The sequence below is a fragment of the Neodiprion virginianus genome, chromosome 2, assembly GCF_021901495.1.
Source record: "Neodiprion virginianus isolate iyNeoVirg1 chromosome 2, iyNeoVirg1.1, whole genome shotgun sequence".
Taxonomy (NCBI): Eukaryota; Metazoa; Arthropoda; class Insecta; order Hymenoptera; family Diprionidae; genus Neodiprion; species Neodiprion virginianus.
The window spans coordinates 32,828,291-32,847,156 of NC_060878.1; the positions used below are offsets into that span (position 1 = coordinate 32,828,291).

General features: G+C 36.8%; 1 protein-coding gene across 5 annotated transcripts; it reads right to left on the reverse strand.

Annotated features, from left to right (window-relative positions):
* Window positions 1-274: 274 nt before the first annotated feature.
* On the reverse strand, window positions 275-18,334 carry LOC124296912 (phosphatidate phosphatase LPIN2). 5 transcript variants are annotated; one of them, XR_006906477.1, is made up of 15 exons: window positions 17,964-18,334; window positions 11,209-11,498; window positions 10,554-10,799; window positions 9,810-9,982; window positions 8,774-9,632; window positions 8,376-8,527; window positions 8,032-8,243; window positions 7,613-7,795; window positions 6,854-7,387; window positions 6,679-6,772; window positions 6,340-6,607; window positions 5,707-6,210; window positions 5,459-5,562; window positions 3,806-4,500; window positions 2,633-2,770 (listed from the first exon to the last, which is right to left on the reverse strand). XR_006906477.1 is itself a non-coding variant. In XM_046747342.1 (14 exons), the coding sequence occupies exons 3-14, from the start codon at window positions 10,740-10,742 to the stop codon at window positions 2,617-2,619; spliced, it is 3,417 nt and encodes a 1,138-aa protein (XP_046603298.1). In that variant the 5' UTR covers window positions 10,743-10,799; window positions 11,209-11,498; window positions 17,964-18,334; the 3' UTR covers window positions 275-2,616. The 5 variants fall into 5 exon arrangements, 4 of the variants coding, with proteins under 4 accessions (XP_046603298.1, XP_046603299.1, XP_046603297.1 ...); XM_046747342.1 differs by lacking the exon at window positions 3,806-4,500 and having other exon boundaries at window positions 275-2,770; window positions 8,376-8,518; XM_046747343.1 differs by lacking the exon at window positions 3,806-4,500 and having other exon boundaries at window positions 275-2,770; window positions 8,774-9,608; window positions 17,964-18,333.
* Between the last annotated feature and the right edge of the window lie 532 nt (window positions 18,335-18,866).

Sequence of the window (18,866 nt, forward strand, 5' to 3'; positions counted from 1 at the left end):
TCTGATAATGAGGACAACGGAAAGGCAATCACCAGTCACAATGAGCTAACGACGTATCGGGCTAATTTTATTTAGCAAGTAATCTACAGTTTTTGTAGTGTAGCTGAAAAATGACTAAATCTCAATGGTACTGTTTGTATGGTATCTGAAATGAATTCTGGTATGGTTGAATTGAATATCAGAGTGCTATTTCAAACTTTTCGACGCAATTCGTCTGCAAAGGAGTACAAATAAATTTATCAACTACTTTTACAAATTGATAATACTAAAACGGTTAATTATTTTTTTCCCTTTATTATTTGAAACTTGTGTAGATTACAAGATATGATTATTACATTGAATAAACTGTTGCATAGAGAGCTTGATAATATTTAGTTCAAACTTTCATATTTAATTATTTAATCCATTTACTGATAAGGTTTTCTTGATAGTAATAGGTTTTGAGCTCAAACTGCATTCCACTTTGAAAAGGCATAATTATTCTTATCCTCGGAAGATACCTATTGTTTGTTCCTATGCGGAGTGAATAATGTTTATGTAAAATAGTGAGTGAATTGTAGAAGAAATCTTGTCAATTCTTTTTTAATGACGTTCATCAAAATAAATATAAATACGTAATATATCTTATTACGAGCAACTTGCTTTCTCAATTTGGAATGACAATCGTAATAAGTTATATTCCGCTCTCAATGTGTTAGAATTTAAATAAGTTCGACATTCTAATAGCAATATCAGCTCTCTGACAAGAGGATTTCATTAAAATACATTAATTCATGATTATTATCACTAAAACGTATCATTTATAGGCAACAATTATGTGACGACACTGAATGTAAAGCGAAGTGAGCGAATGAAATATAGCTGTGTACACGTGTTGTTCATGTTCCTCAAATCACAGGAATTCAGATCGTCATATCGACTGGAAATTACCTAAACAAAAGGATCGGTAATAACAAGAAAAACTCGAAATATCGAATTATTTATCAGGTAATATCAAAGAAATAGTCGAACACATATTCTAAAATGAAAACTAAATTTTCTTACTAGATACGATAGTATAATACTTAACTAACAAAATCAATAATACCTGGTTACGAAATAAGTTTATATATTTTACATAACGTGACTTACAGACCTGACTAATTTATAACCTGAATAATTTATAATATATACATGTCTTACTAAACGATAATCAATTATTTCATCCAACATATAGTAATTTTACAAATTCTAACTAGATGTGAATGTCTCAAATCTTTTTTATTCCAGTGCCATACGCTTCCAATTTTCACATCAAATTCTTTTTATAAATAAATACAGAGACAAAAATAAAATTAAGAAATTATCGAAGGGTTTTATAAATACAAAAGTATGATTATCTATGTATAATCTAAGTGGAAAATGATCTTTGGTAAAGTAATTACGCATTGCATTGTCAATCAGCGTTGTGTAATTACTTGATGACAAAAATAATACGGAGAGTAATACACACAACAATAAGAAAATATTAAAGATTGAGTTATTTTAATCAATGTCAACTATTATCATACTTTATCACATGAAAAATAAAATGTCACCTCTTCAATTTTTCTCTTAATTTTCTCACCTTTTCAAAACTAACAGTACAACATGTACATTTATAAAGAATTTACCCTGAAATCTTAAGAAGTAATTCATAATATATCAAATAAATTAAACAATAAATCTACAAAAGTAATTTAGATCCGTTTCACTTCGTGCAACAATTTGAGCAGATACTAAATTTAGTTAAATATAACTTTCTCTATCCCCTTGCTCGTAATATCACAATCCAAAAGTCAGTCCTTTTATGTTCCAACTCACCATGATCAATTTGTAACACCAACTGAACAGAAATCTCATTTAAAGAAAATAAATAATAATTGTCTGAGTAACATGGACAAGACAAGAGGTAAATGTTATACACCTGAATTATTGGTTTACAATCAAAACACTTTCAGTGAAAAGCTGGCAGTATGTCGTAAGCAACAGATACTAATCTTTTACAGATTCAATTTATCATCTCTCTTAAAGCAAAAGCAAAACACGTTGACGACGTTTAACCGACTCTCAGATTTCAAGTAGTATTGATTTTATTCAAGTAACTGCCGGCTGTTCCTGCTACTTAAGCTGCTAGGTGCAGTATGAAACCGGCGTGACGTATGCGATGCAAGGAACTAGTACCGAGATTGACAAATAAATAAACAACTGAAGTCCACAAGTTACGTGTTTCACTATGTATCACCTATATTGGAATGTTTTTGGAATAAACAACGTAGACTATGTGTTTTCATAACGTAAAGTAAAGTAAAAGTGGTCGTTCATTTGCTAGTCATTTAAAAAGAAAAAAGAACCGAAATAAATATTAGAAAGCTATGAAAAATACGGGGAGTCAATTCTTTCATTGCAACAAAATTTTTCTTCTTCTTATAGTCAATGACAATTTTGAATGAATAATAAGACAAAATATTTCGTAGCAACACGTCAGCCGGATCATCAGCTGCATCAATACACAGAGTATAAAACTTAGCTAGACAGAACAACTGTTTTAATAAATAATGAGCGATTTATTATTGCTCAGGTGTCGAGTGAAGACGTTTATTGCGTGGTTTGTGTCTCAGTGCTTAGTACTTCTAGATCCGGCAACTCAGGAATTGGCTCTCGCCAGTAAGCAAAATTGCTAAATTCGTCAGTTGCATCTTCAGGCAGGGGGGGAAATAGATGATCTACAATATAGCTCATGTTCGAGTATCTGAAATATAAAACAGAGATAGTAAATTTTTACAAGTTTGGCTTACCACGTGAACATTTAATTAACACATGTAATGTATGCAAGCAGTAATGATTTAGCAGCAGATAAATTATGTGTAACACACAGCACTTCCTTCCAGGCTCAATGGCATTTAATTTATAATGCCAGTATTTTCCACCTGTTCAGTAATGTTCGTCTGAACTGTGTTAAGAACGACTGTTGTTTTACTGCTTAAGCAACAATGACCGTAGTGAATTTGTGAAAATGAAGGTTCAATGGTAAGTATGTAGACTGTCTCGTTCCTAAATTTGAGCAGATTACCAAGTTGTAATAGAGGTATGAAAAGAATGCGAATAGACGTGGCTTGTGAGAATGTACATGAGAGAATATCAGCAACAATCGTTTGTGATATCAATTGGTAAGTTTTCAATTCTATTATGGTATTGGAAAGTCAATGAAAATATTTTGAACTCATAAAAACATTTTTCAATTAAAATAATTGTAAGAATTAGACGAGTAGCCGAGTTACAAACCATCTAGTGTATACTGAGTGCACAATAGTAGAAAACTCAATAAAATATGACAAATTTCATCAATTGCATGCCATCGATAAAAGGTTGGATTAGAAATTGTTTTTATGAGATACGTGAATAAAAATTATCATTAAGGTATTAGATGGATTTGGACACCGTACCCTGTGAAACTAAGCTGATGCACGAATGCGTATAAACAGCAATAACTACAGTTTTGTGATTTGTGTAAACTAACGTACTGGAAGTTCACTAGAAGTACTGAATTGCATATGGTAATGAAATCGGAAGATTTTAGCAATACGAGAAAAACATTGGCAAACCAAACTCTAAAAACGTAAACCTTGTATTAAGAGTTATGGTGTTGAAGGAAATAAGCGTGACATCAAAATTAATTAAATTGTCGAACTCTGAGCGTGAAGAAAGCCAAATGAATCATCAGTCAAGTATATTTAAAAAAATCAAGCCGAGAACAAAAAACAAGTGTGTAGTGTCGAGTGCTTACCCTATACATCATAAGTAGAGAAGTAGCAAGCAGATGTACAACCAAATACGTCATCGGTTTTCGACAATAAATAAAAAATATTATAAAAAATATATGGTCAACAGTCCAGCTGTCACGATATAAAAATACATCTTTTCTTTAAAAAATTGAGGGATCGAAAAGATCATATTTTAGAAGTTGCCTTGTGGTAAACAGCTACCAAAACTTGTATGATGAAATATACATATAATGTAATTACTAAATGTAACTAAGAAAATGATAATGAAACTGGCATGATAATACTACTAAAACCAAAATTTGATTAACTTCTCTTTGTACATTCTCAAGCATTTGTAAACCTCTACGTATGTATGTACATCTATACTGTGCATATACTTTTGATCTGATTCAATATCAGTACCAGGCTGAAGTCTACTCCAACATAGGCATGTAATATCATTTTGTACGAAAGACTAGCTGAGCTGGATTTTAGTATATACTGGGAAAATTCGTAAAACGACCACCATTGATTACATTATTTTGACAAATAATAAGGCAAGTTGATAAAGTCGTCGCAAAATTTGACTAGGATTCATTGACTTGTGAAGGACTTTTTTATTGATTAACTATCTATCGTAGCGTTGTCATCTGTAGAAGTGCAGTGGTATTGCAATGGCGGGAACAAGTCATTGACCACTCCGCTCTGACACGTGTAACTGCAACCACACAAAACAGCCCCATGTCAAAACGACTAAAGTGCTATTAGAATTTTGTTTAAATCGGCTATCCATATACATTGGTTAATCTGCTACACATCCGCAGTGTGCCTATGCCAGCTTATCTTTGCCCAGATGAATCTAGTAGTTCCACATGTTAGGCATCAAGCCGTGAGAGGGAAAAGTATTCACTGTAATACGACAAAACAAAAAATTGCGAACAAAAATTTTACCATTTTTCTGATTGATACACATTTGGGAGCACCATAAAAAAACCTGTCTTATGATTTTCCAACAAGACAGATAACTCTAGTAGAAACTTCATGTGAAAAATTAATATTTGTGAAACGACAGTTGTACAAATTCAAATGTGTAAGGCAAAAATAATCTTTAACAGTAGAGGCGGTTGTACAAAACCTAAACGTGCAATATTAAAGAAATAATTAAAATCCTAATTATAAACGTGCAGCCTTCAAAATTGTATAATATTGTACAAATGAAACCAAGCTATAAACAATGTCATATTTTGACTAATTTACTTCTTTTCACTAAAGTTTTGAATTACTTCTCTGAGGCCAGTCCGAGTACAATTTGGCTGTATGATAAAATCAGATGTATCCTAAGGCCAGGAGTCTTTTTTTGTTTGAAAATACCAAGTGAAACATTTGTTAACAGACTTTTCTAACAAGATGATAAGATTCCTGTCTTTACACAATTGCGAAATTGCAAGAAACCCTAGGTTGCTAGGACTGGTAGCAGAACAAGTGAAATCGACCAGAAATAGCGAAATAATTGACAATATTAAACAAGTATATAAATACTAAGGATTAAATATAGATTAAACTATGATTATTACATTTACAAACCACCGAGCACTACGAATAATCGCAGCAACCAATATCCAGTGGCACAATCAAGTACCGATCACAAACAAATGTGAAAAAAATTAATTACTCACGAGGATTGGAATGTCTGCGTCAGCTCGTGCTTCAATTCTCCGCGATGATTGATCGTGAATATTCTTACTATGGGAATGCCCACTGCTCTGTATGCCCAAACATCCTAGTTCATGAAAAAAAAAAGTGTAAGAGATTTAGTACAAGAAATTGCCAGCAATTGACAGATCGCTTGATTCATAAACACTTCGTTTCAGGACAATACTCTACGCATTTTAGCGTAACAACAGCAAGCGCAAATTAAACTCACGTTTATACGATTTCCATATCCAGCATAGAAAGGCTTGGTGTCTTCTGGAAACAAGGCTTGAATATCGCTGAGGCAAGATATTTTAAACTGTTCTGGTTTTTTTTCGATAACTTCTCGATGAAATGCTGATAGCAAGCTCGTAGGATTAAGTAGCAAAGGTCCTTCAGGCAGAGACAAATCTCCCTGTTTTATACTCTTCAAATATTCCCTGGTGAGCCTAGCCTGGCCAATAGCTCTAGCAGAGAGATACAATAGCTTGTATCCATTATTTTTAATCTTGGTGAATAGCTGAGCAACACCTGATTGCGCCCAGTCTTTACCAACAATCGGTAGAATGTGTCCTAGCACGTCAGATTTCGTTATTGTACCATCTATGTCAGATATAACGATTTTGTCATCCCAACGCCATTTGTAAATGTGACATCTACATCGGGTTGTACCCTGATAAGCGGTTGTCACGCTGAACACTACCTCGTTTGCACCATCCTTCAAACCCAAACTGGCCTACAAAACGTGAAAGAGGAATTTTTAATATAAATTTTGTGTATTGGTTTTGAATTACACTACAGATTACGAGTATTTGACAGCGAGAAAGTCTGAAAAAGTTTACAATATGAGTAATATACGGCTTACAATTTGTTCTGAGGAAAGCCGCAGAGTCTTTCTGTATTTTTCGGTGGATTCATAGTAGGGTCTTCTTTCTATTGGTATTTTGACTCCTTGAGGTTCGTTGCGATTGCTGTCAGAGTCCTCACTGCCACTGTAACCTTCTCCCTCTTGCTCACCATGTGTCTTTTCTCCTTTGTCAAGGAGTGATTCTTCCGGCATATTTGGGAAACTAGTCTGAGCTACGGCCTCAGTTCCCAAGTGCATATCGATTATTTCTTCCTCTTTTTGATCTCTGAAAAATAAATACCATTTATATAATCCTATTGATTTTATCATACGAAACACACAGAATAGAAGACTTACATTCTGATGCTAACTGATGGCACACTCTCCGATAGGGAAGCTTCTTTAACTCCAATAAGCTGTTGTTGAGTTTGGCCGATTATTGGGCCATCAACTAGTGAAGAACAGAAAATTTTTGTTTGACTTATTTGTACAACATATTGCAACTGATGATGGAAAGTGACAAATTAATTACCTTCTGATAAATCCTTTTGTTTTTTAGATGGCTGACTGGAGCGACTCCATGAAAACCAAGAGCTGTAACCAGTACGACCCTCAGTTTTGCCCCCACTTTGCTGTTTCTCGTCCTCGTGAACTGGAGTCAGCATGTAACGAGCACATAAATTCTCTACGGCACTCTGGGGCAAGTGCCTTTGAAAAGCAGCCAAGGTCATGAGGATGGGACAGGCCATAGCCCAGTTATAAAACTTTCCGTTAATTTTTATGACCAAACTTGGATTTTCGAATAGTTTTGGATCACTACAGACATCTTCAAAGTGAAGCAAGTTTTGATGGAATGTTTCCTCAGATGGTCCATCCTTGGAATCTAAGCCACCACAAAGAGACAACGTGACGTCAGCATTGCTATCGAATAGGGAATGTTTTGGCTCTTCAAAATCACTGTCCAGCGATTTAGGGCCGCCGATGGCTCCTTCAACGCTGTTTGGACTCTGAGGTAGACTTGGACCATTTCCAGATTCTGCGTCTTCTTCGTCCAGACTTTTTCCACCTAAAAAATTAAGAAAGAAATTCAGAAATTTGAAAGTTTCTTTACACTAAGTAACTTTTATTTCGTAATACAAAATTTGTTCATGTACAAATAATTTATACACAGTTAGCATGATTAGTTACAAGAAGCAGAACAAAAGCTCAGTATTCTTTATGCATAAGTATGGGTTTACGTATTTCGAGAGAAGAAAAACAATTGTAAGCATAGGCCAATGAGTAGCAATACCTTTAGCAATAGTTGCCCTGTGATGAGACGTTGGCAAATAAAGAGCAGCAACTTCGGGGTCAAGTTCGTCTGCATTCAGATCGCTCAAATATATTCCATCTGATTCTGGATTACGTACAAAGCGAGAATTTGTCCGCTTCATGTAGGCCAATGTACGACTCAAAATCGATTGATGGGCGTCGACTGCCATAAAAGTTAAATTTAGCATATGTTTTCGAAATGGCTAGCAATAGATGAAGAATGAATGATAAAGGCCAAAAAAGGTAGGCTTAAAATTGTTATAGTTTATAAGAAACGAAGTCTGTGCTGAATACAATTTGCTTAGGAATTGATGCTTGTAAGATCTTGCAACTGGGTACTTGCAGGGATTCAAAGCTTGTTACGTTTTTTAGTGAAGTACTAAAAATTTTCATACTTACAGTCAGTAGGCTGATTGGCTACTGTCGAAGTATTCAATGAGCTCCTATGCGATGGTAGAGAAGAGTCGGGAGGAGGGCTTGGCAATTCTCCCCATCTCCAGCTCTGCTGATGCGTCTTCTCATCCTCAATTTCAGCTCTATCTTCAGTGAGCTTACGCATTTCAAATTCTGTATCAGACTGAACTGGAGAACGAGGCCGAGACTCCCGATTTCTAATTGAATGAGATCAGATGCTTTCATATTGAGAATTATAATATTCAATAACAAAATATCTGAACTAACTTGATCTTGGTTTCTTATTATCTGAACTTTTTCTATGTTGAATTGATGAAAGGTAGACTTACTTTGTGATTTCTGTGTCACTGAAGAAATGAAAATCTGATTCTTGACGCGGGACTGTAATTTCTTGCGACAAGGATGACAAGTGGGTTTCCGTAGGTTCAGCTGAAGCGTTATTGGTTTCGACTTCGACAACCGGACTCGGGCCCTTTAATATCTTTAATCAATATATTCGTAATTATCTAATAAGATTAAGTCAATCTAAAGAATATTGTATGCAAGTCTCTTCGAGAATACTAAAAGAGCATCTGCAATGTTAAAAAAACAAATAAAAAGGAATAAACAGCTAAAAACGTAAATTGCTTTCAACGGTACTTTTTCTAGACTGCATTCAAATAAAATGAAGCGATCATTCAATTGAATACTTTTTCAACTTTCAGCATTGTAATCGAAATTCACTTACAGGTTCGCTCTGAGATTCGTCGGCAGCTACGACGTCATTTTCGCTCATTTCAGTCTGACTACTGCTTCCATTACTAGTTTTTCTTTGCACTCCTTTCTTCTTCATAATGCTTCTCCTCTTGCGTTTTCTCTTGGACCCATTGCTACCTTTCGTTTCCTCAATAGTTTCATCCTTGGAATTTTTCTTGGATAAAGAAACGTTTGATTCGTCACTAGACTTTTCCTTGGAACTGCTTTGAGGATCATCCGTTATTGGCCGGAATTCATTATGCACAATGCTTATTTTACGAATTCTTGTATTAGAAGCAACAGCGTTGAAGGTTTTCACAGGTGCTACAGCCGAGGCAGGGTTTGGTTCCTCTCCATCGATATTATCCATATTGAATATCTCCTCGTCATCGTGCTTAGAGTCAATCTGATTATCATCCCACTTTTCTTCCTCTTTGCCTTTCCAATCACTGAGCAAAGCAAATTCGAACTTCTGTCTTTGCTCTACCGGCAGTTCTGGAAAATTTTCTTTAAACAGTCTTTCTCTGTCCTCAGTCTTAAGTGCAGAGTATTGCTCGCGTATCATTTTCTGCTTTTGTTCGGTAGATATAACACCGAAATTTTCGCGAAATATTTTGTCACGTTCCTCTGTAGTCATTGACGCTATTTGAAGCCATTTTTCACGGTGCTCTATTGGGAGATCCGAAAACTGTTCTACAAGAAATTTCTCACGCTCGTCTGACGGCAGCGCTGACATTTCCTCCCATTTCTCACGCTCTATTGACAGCACCGAATCTCTAAGTAGCTTCTCACGTTGTTCTTGCGGAAGTTCCGAGAGCAGGTTGAACCTGAGAAACAAAGTTCCACTCTCCCTAAGAATAGCGTGAACAGCGAAATGAGTTATGAAAATTATAATGTTGAGAGCTAGATACTGGCTGTTTTTTGTTAAATGAAGTAAAGAACGAAAATGGTGCAATCCTAACTTTAAAGGAATGAGCGTTGACAAATGATTGAGTGATATAAACCATGCTGTTAGTGGCTTTGCTTACCTTTGCTGTGGAAAACAACTGTCATGTGGAATTGGAGAGCATGCAAGATGCGGTGGAATTTCTGTGTCAGTTGGTGAACCTCCGCAGCCAACTTCTTCAACGAAAAAAGCTTCCCCAGAGTCACCCAACTTCATGTGAATTTGACGTGGTTCTCCATTTATTTCGATATCAACCTGTGCCAAATAAATGACAAGAATCATTTAATTGTTTCAGAGATGACGTGTCCAATCTGAAGTATTAAGAATGGGAAAATAAAATGTTTTGTCATTTGTAAAGAGAATACCGTTTTTTGAATATCAAAGATGCCCGCTGGTCATGTAGAAAAAGAAAAAAATCAACTACGTAAAGTACATGCATAAACTAGATGTTGAATGCATTTATCCAATCAGGTTTTTTACGATATGTAATCCACTTTATTACGCTATGGATATACATCCATATATTTTCCTCTGTGTTTATCACTCATGTGCAAAATACAAAGAAGTCTAAATAGGGAATGTATTGGAACAGAGCTAAATGGTTAAACAAACAAGTTATTGTTGGCATCATAATCTTGAATTATGTTAGCAAGCATGTAACGACGATAATTGTAGCAAATATAAATTTATGTGATTGACGATGATTAGCTGGTATTACCAGTGCCGTATTCATGATATCTACAACACGAATCATGGAGATGAAAATTACGCAGTAACAGAGTGTGTCAAACTAGGTTTAAAAATTATAAGGAAAAAAAGAACTCACCACTTTCTCCCTCGATCGAAGGACACATAGTTTTCCAAATCTGACGTGAAAAGGTGAACAGGCAAAAGATCCATCAGGCTGTTCGACAACGACCACGTCAATGGCACCAGTTAGAGTAGCAGCGTTTATTTCATTGTAAAAGTCCCTAAAGTTGCTGATGAACTTTCCAATGTAGTTCATGCTGTACATATTGGGTTGTTTTTGCGACCTTTAAAAAGGTCTTTTTGATGCTGTGTGGGTGTTCGCCTAATAAGAGGGTGCGATTTATTGTCAGACATTGACTATAAAGTGTAGAGTGATTTAAACATAAAGCTTCTACAGATTAAAATATAAATCGTTGATAGAATTTTCACCAATTTTCCGAAGCCGTACCGTGACTTTCAATAATTTACCTAACCATATTGACAGCGAGCTGTCATCGAGCCGAAAAGCACGATAATTGTCAAAGTAATCCTGTGACAATACTACACTCTCTCTCTCTCAACGTATTCACAAACCCTTATTACGGATAATTTGGCACTATGCTCGACCGCGCATTACTTCACACACTCGCGAGTCACAAAAGCCGTGTCGGTGAAAAGATTATAAACTCAACTAGTTCATAAAACGATATTATCTATACGTATGAATGAAATGGCAGAACAATTATACGCACTCGATGCCTGTGTGTGTCGATTAAAAAACTCGTCCAGAATCCGACGTCGTGTATCGCCGTATGAAGCAACGGCGATCCTCCTTTGTTCCCTCGCGGCCAGCGATGGCTCGTTCTCTGTGACAAGTTGATATAACAGGCAGACGCTCGCTCCGACGGCTGAGCAGACGGCAGGTTCCTTACGTCAAGTGTCACGTGACTTAAGCTGAGCCAATCATCGCGGCCAAAACCAACGGTCGATAAGACGGGGCTTCCACGTGACCGTAGCGTTCGAACCGCGGGCTTCTGTAAACCTGCGATCAAAGTACAGACATGCATGATGTAGGTGTTACTACACGTAACACGAGCGTGTAGAGCTCGGATGTGAGTCATATATTTACTCGTAAATTACTCGAAAATGATTTTAAGCGACGCTACTAAACTCACTGGAGGAATTCCGAATCGTCGTTAAGTATGATAGTAGGGTTTTAAAAATAAAATAAAAATAGTAATTATACACGGATAAATATAGTTGTGTTTTTATACTCGCTGATCAATGCGATTTATCACAATGAAATAACGTCAAGTCCCTATATTTAAAAGATATTTTTTAGAATCATTACAGAAGGTACTTTTGCCTGGTAAATGTACTGCGAGTAATAATAATTTCTTCGAGTTAGGCTGTAATTGAATGGAAAAAGAATTTACATAAGCAATACTTTTATGAAAGTAAAATTTTGGTCGTACTACTACACAGATTTCAATATTCCGCTGTTCTGTTATATCCATAAACGACCAACGTTAGATGGTAGTCCGATCCGCAGCCTTTCTTCGTACATAAGGATATTTGGAAAACCGTAATGGTTATTTTACATAGAAATTACATAGAAACCCGAGCTGTAATTATGAAGAAAGTACTTATAGGTATGCGTGTACATTGTTAGAAAATGACTTTACTTAAGAAACCCAACAAACACTTCTTGGAGCAACAAGAAGCCATTAATTGTAAGTATGGAACTAATCACAGCGCAATTAAACAAGTCACACCTCACGCTCCAAATGATACGGTCCTGATTGTAAACAACTGCTTTGTCTCCTCCGCGCTTTTTTTACACTGTGGACTTTATTTGTCCCAGTATACGAATTACACTTACTGAGGTCGCAGGTGCAGTGGAATATTACGAAACGACCAACATACCTGCAGTGATTTACTATTTCACGCTCGACGGGTGTACCACTACATTTATAGACGGGTGCATGTATGCGTGCCCAACTCTTGTAATATTGCGTCTTGCATAAGACAGTGAAAGTAATATAACCGTTGCTTGTATTGATCAATCCAAATACGTAGGTACATACCTACACAATATCTTCTTGTACTCCCTTTCCACGGGCCCTTTGTACACACAGGGTGTATATCGATTCACCGCAAGTAGGGGTGATAAGTTGTATAAGATAGCACGAAGCAGTCTATATCTATAGTATAGTTCTCGGAAGCTGTAACTAATTTTCCTTATACCTTCTTTATAATTTGAAATATTTTCAACAGTATCAACTAGAAATTTCATGAGAGTTGCATAAGTATAAAAGCTGTTTGTTCACGCCTGTTTTCCATTTTCGGCGGGGTCAAACCTGAAATGCGATGCATACAATGAAGTCGAGACAGAAAGTAATCACCTATTCTACATAAACTGTACACCTGTGTCGACCAATTATCTTTATTTAACGATTAGAAATCACACCATAATGAAAGAAATCTGGAGGAAAACGACGGCACTTAAAATTTCACCCAAGGTTACAATAGCATGGTAAATTAATTCTTTGGACCGTACGAACGAATGCTGGTAATCGTTTTAACCCTAAGCTAACAAAGGCTAACAAAACAAATCAACATGCAGCCTAATACTGCAGTGTAATCTAATCGAATTAAACTTTGCACTTTGTAATTCCGCCGAACAAAAAATAAAATAAAATAAAAAAGTAAATGTCAAAAATGATTTCATAAGACAAACAGCTCGGTACTGACTAACGGTCAATCGATTAACACGATTACAAGGTATCGGATTGACGGCCAAGGATGATACGTCTGGGTATCGAACAGCACTTTGTCATAATCGCTCGTCAGTAATGTTGGAAATTTCTGACGTCGTAAATGACGAATGTTTTGGGAAACCTTAAAGTTGGAATTAAAAGCCGATTAAGACCCCGTCACAACAATGGTAAAGTTTCAACATGTTTCACCGACGTTATGGGGAAAACGGAAGACGCGTGTTAGTCCCATTTTTGGAACGAAATTTTTCTTATCAACTAGAACGCGGTAAAGACGCGATAACTTCGAGCATGAGTGTTCTGTTTTCTTTAAATCATAGGCCTGCAGATTGACAATAGATTCATTGCCGAAATTTTTTTTTCAAAAATATCATACGTCACGACTGTAGGACAATGCTCTTTTTTGCAAACTCGGTCACTTCACGAGAATTTCTGACTCACTTTAGTCGTGAAAATGAAAAATATGATCCACCTGACTTTGGAGACAAGTTTCGGGTTGTTTCTCGAAGACTTTGGCATGATTTCAAAATACATTCTCTTGGGTAGGAGAAAAATTCCACTCAAAACGAAAATTGGCTTTACCTAAAAAAGATACCTGGTTGCGTAACGTTAGTCTGCCTCCTGTAGCAGATGAAGATACGATGCTGGCTCTGATTCAAGTAACTTGTTGTTCATCTCAAGACGGGGAATATTGATGCAGAGCCAAAAGAGAAGTAGACAACGAAAGAGAAATAGGAAAAGTGAAAAAATTTTCCTACCTCCGTATCTACAATTACGACATAACAAGACTCCTCTACAACTCCTTCCATTTCCAACATTCAGTTTATGTAAAAAGTCTAAAAAACCATTTTCAAATTGCAATAAACCATGTACTTGCGTGAATTTGATACGGCTAGCTATGAAGAATTTATTAATAATTTATCCGTAGTTGTATAATAAGAAATTTCCGGTCTCTTCATAATTATAATTTACAACTGTAAACGTATAACTGACGAATGCTTGGAGGCATGCCAAAATTATTCTCACTGATATTAACGACCCGCCAATTATACCTGACCGTAATGAATCTCGAATGGCAAATAACAATGACAAGCACTTTAAGAGAAAAATTTCTAGCTTTTGATGAGAGAACTGAAGAATACAAAATAGGCAAACCCATTCTCTCGTCTTGTTGTACCCTTTAATGCATTATCCTTCTAATGATCATTCTAACTGTATAGGGGTTTAAACAAATTACGTTAAATACACGATTTGCGTCCCGAGTTCGCGGAATGAAGCGTTATTGGTAAATAACAGTATGGTTAATGCAAAAGCATATTGATAATTCTTTCAGACACAGTACTAAGCGTAAGAAAAAAAGAAAAGAAATTCAGCAGAGATATGATGTATTCGCAGTGTAAGTATAGAAGCCATTTCTTACGGCGAGGATCGAAATTGGTTTAAAAAAAAGTATTCATTGTCTGCAAACAAAGAAAGAAACAGTGGGAGATATACATAGATGTGAAAAAGTACATCTATATTAAATGCACTTCATATAATCAACGTGGGTCATTCACCGCAATGCATATTATCGAACGGAAGCGAAACAAGCTGCTGTCCGTAGGATGATGTGCTTGTACAAGGAAGAAAAGGAGAACAAATGCTACGCACACACGATATAGTACTTGGATAAATATTTTTTTCAAAAATCATGGCCTGCAACCCTTCTTAGTTATACATACACATCCAGATCGTCAAATAATTAACCGATCATCTTACAATTTGCAGTCAAATACGTTTTTCACGATAAGCAGTGAACGATAACATTGAGTCGGAAATATGTTGTTTTGTTCAGAAGACAGTGAGCAAAATTTGTTTATACAATCGACAGTTTAGGAACCGCATAGACGCTTAGTGGTCACTGACTAACTGACTGACGTATTTCCGTTGTTATTGTCAGTTATGGTAGGCCTGTGAGCATATATTGCGCAAGCTTTATAACTCATAATACTTTCTATCTACGATTACCGCTGGAATTTGGCAACGTTTATTAACGGAAAGCGATAAAGAGGGACAGAGAAGGCGAGGAACGTCGGTTACACAAACCACTGGTCCCGGCTTAATCTACACAAATACATGCAAAATCATTGATGAACGAACTTAGTCCGCACAATTGGATACGTATAGTAATACTGATAAGCCGATCAAGTGCTGGGAATCTACCTGTTTGAAAACTTTTACCAAGAGTACCTTATTTACACTAGTGACGCGATTAGGTTGATTAACATCCCTCATAATCAGCATTACACAAATGACGTACGCATATTGTATAATACGAGTGTAGACGTATCGGCTCGAGGTTATAAACTTTATCATGCGAAAGCGATACAACCCGTTAACTTGTGCAAGGGTCGATGCAAAACACGACAATTGCGTGACATCCACGATAACTTGTTGGGCCGGATTTACGTAGCGCTGGTAAACGATAATGAGATTTATGTATGTACCATGCGTTCGAAATAATTCACCGTCAGCTATATTCGTTATTATTATGTTCGCCTCCCGTTCTTTCCTGTTCTATTTGTTATACGAGCATTGATTGTTAAGAAATTTTATCTGCTCTATCGCTCATTGTTGCGGTATACTGTTTATGTATTTCTCAAGATTACGGCCACATGGTGAGTCGACTATTTCCCAGTCATGTGCTGCGATCTACGCTGTCCAAGGCTTGTTTCAAACAAAAATTATAGCCTCGACCAACACGAGGGAAAAGCTTCTAGCGTGTAAGATTTAAATTCGTGTAAAATTCGTGTTACAGTTGAGTATTTAACAGGCATAGTATATGTTAAACACGCGTATTTCGTTATGTAATATTACACCGGTATAAAAAGTTAAATTAGGAGAAATAATCTGCTGTATACGTAACACGCGTATTTATGTACATACACACATGTGTTAGTTGCATAGACATATTTGCGTAAGCAAGCCTTACGCATATGTAATGGATCCGGAATTCCCGATGCGCTTGCTGTAAGAAACGATGACCGAAAGCAAATAGGTTCAAGACTTTGGATCGATAAGGGTTTAGGTATTAATAGAATAAAACTCTTCGGAATACCGATTTGGTCAATTCGTTTCGGTTTAGCGAGGTGCCAAATCGGATGTACCGACTCCTCGCAATATTGCAAAGTTATAAATAGTTTTTATGTACAGTTCGGCCATTATTCCGTTCGGTGTTAACCGTAGCTAAGAGGGACTGCTTGAAGCTGCTGAAGAATTGGAACAGCAGTAACTTGGATTCAAATTTTACTCATATACGCATTGGAACACCGTGAATGACATCTGCCGGCGAGACGGATGCTTGATAATTACGCATTCCACGAAGTAACGTTAATTTGACAATTATAGAGTAAAAAAATAAGGAAAATTACGCGCGAGAGGTTCAAACCGTACAACGGTTACAATAGCTTACACGCGCTCATCAAGAGACGATCAGTGGAAAGTTCTTGATTGTCTTGCCCTCTGGCTACTGCCCAGGATGACGAGTTTGGCCGTGGACCTGGCACTGAATTGACGAAGAAGAGCCTGGCTGCCACGGTCTTGGGTTATTTTTAATACAGTCTCCTGTATTAGGTGCGTTCGTTGAATGCAACAATTCTGCAATTCTTTCACCCGATGCAGCTGTGTACGAAGATAATTGTGCTTTGTATGTTCCCTGGGTAGAACGGGCATGACTGTTCGGTGGATATAGTTCACCACCGATTTCTATAATCGGAATGTATTCGAGGATTATAAGTATTAATTCTCATTATAAAATAAACGACTTCTTTTGTAATACGTGTATCTTCGTTTCCCCTTATTTTCGTGCCTGAAGATATTTAAATCCAAGAGTTCGAGTTCCAGACGTTTTAATCGCGTGAAAAAAATTTATACGTCGATAAATAATAGAAAAAAGACGATTACAAAAATAATGGGTGGGTATAATAATGATAATAATATCTATCTGATATTTGGCATATACGAATAGCCGAGGCACGTGCTCTGATGTAATTTTGTTTTTTCACTCCTGCTTCCTTTTTTCTTCAACTCACGATGATTTAGAAGCGACGAGTGTTGGGTAACGATGATGACGAATTATTACCACTTGGGTATCGTGACGACTTTTTCTATGTAAAAATTGAGGTCGACAAACAAATTCCATCTAATTACATGCAACTTATCGGATTTGATAATTACTACCGTATTAATCAGACCAACTTGACTCGTGGCTCATTGTCAGAAACGTTCGGCTGCTAACGTTGGCGATGCGGTATAGCAATTAGTAAAGCCATTCCGTATTCAATTAGCCGGCGAATCGCGCGTACTTCAAAAAATGCGCGCGGAAGAGCAAAGCGTTGATTGGCTAAATTATTTGAATTACGATCTCGGTTGAGCGGACGATACGCAAAGATCAACCGCGATGAGGGAAAGCCGCACAGAGTGGCGACGGATCGACACTTTCGTATTTAGGCCAGCCGGAGTAACAATTTTCTTTGTACGGAGTTAAACGGAGGATAATTTATCATCCGCAAATTGTACGACCGACGATGAGCGAAGATCCGCACAATTGCGAAACGGCGGGAATGAACTTTGCTGTAAACGCCGGTTGATGATAATTGGCACAATTGTCCATTTGCTTTCAACAGGATACATAAACCTACGCCTAATGATTTATAATTTAAACATAATACATACACCAGCAGTATATTCACCTGGTATAACTGATACCGCAACTCGTCGGATGAGTAATCGTTGAATCTTCAGATTGACTTGATCAAAAAACGTTGCGGTTGTGCGGTTTGAATTTCAGACTAATCGACGTATCCGCGTTCAATTACTTTACTATTCTGTACTCAATATTTACATGATTGTTGAATGCGCAGTTTAAATACTGCCGCACTCGATATCATATATAGTAATTTCCTGTATCCCGTATGCAAGCTATGTTTTACAAAATCGTCACAAACTTTATGAAACACAAGAAAACTAAGCGACAGGAATATCTGGATGTATAGTTGAAGCAGTAATTAGTTAAAGGCAAGATCAACGTCCTCACTACTCGAACACTTGACACGTATTGAAGCGGGAAGTTCTCTCTGGTGTATCGTTCCTTTTACCTTCGTCGCGCTGCTTGGCTGGCGAGTAAACACGCGATTTGTTTTCGCACATGGTGCTTCGTTCTGATTGGCTGATAAGTGAGAAGAACTATCGCCTCGTGCGAAAGAGAAGGTATTCTTTTCTCACTTCAAAACAAACGTAACCGACACGAAATCAACGCTCTTTCCTCACGCACACACAGATATACGCAATACGCATACATCGAGCTTGGTACGACCTTTTTTTTACTATTGAACAAATGCTTCAACAGTAATAACAATGATAATGGTGTAATGGAGAATCAGGTATTCAATATATGCATGCAAACCAGCTTTGACAATTTTGTAACAATTGACCATGATGCAATAATCCAAAGGGTCAAGAGCCTTCTTAATCCTCCGGCCTCGTTCATCTTGACCTATATTAATCAAGGATGAGCTGGTTATTTTCACCGCAATTTTATCGGAGGACATTTTCGACGAGTGAAATGGAAAGAAACGATATAATCGAAACCGATA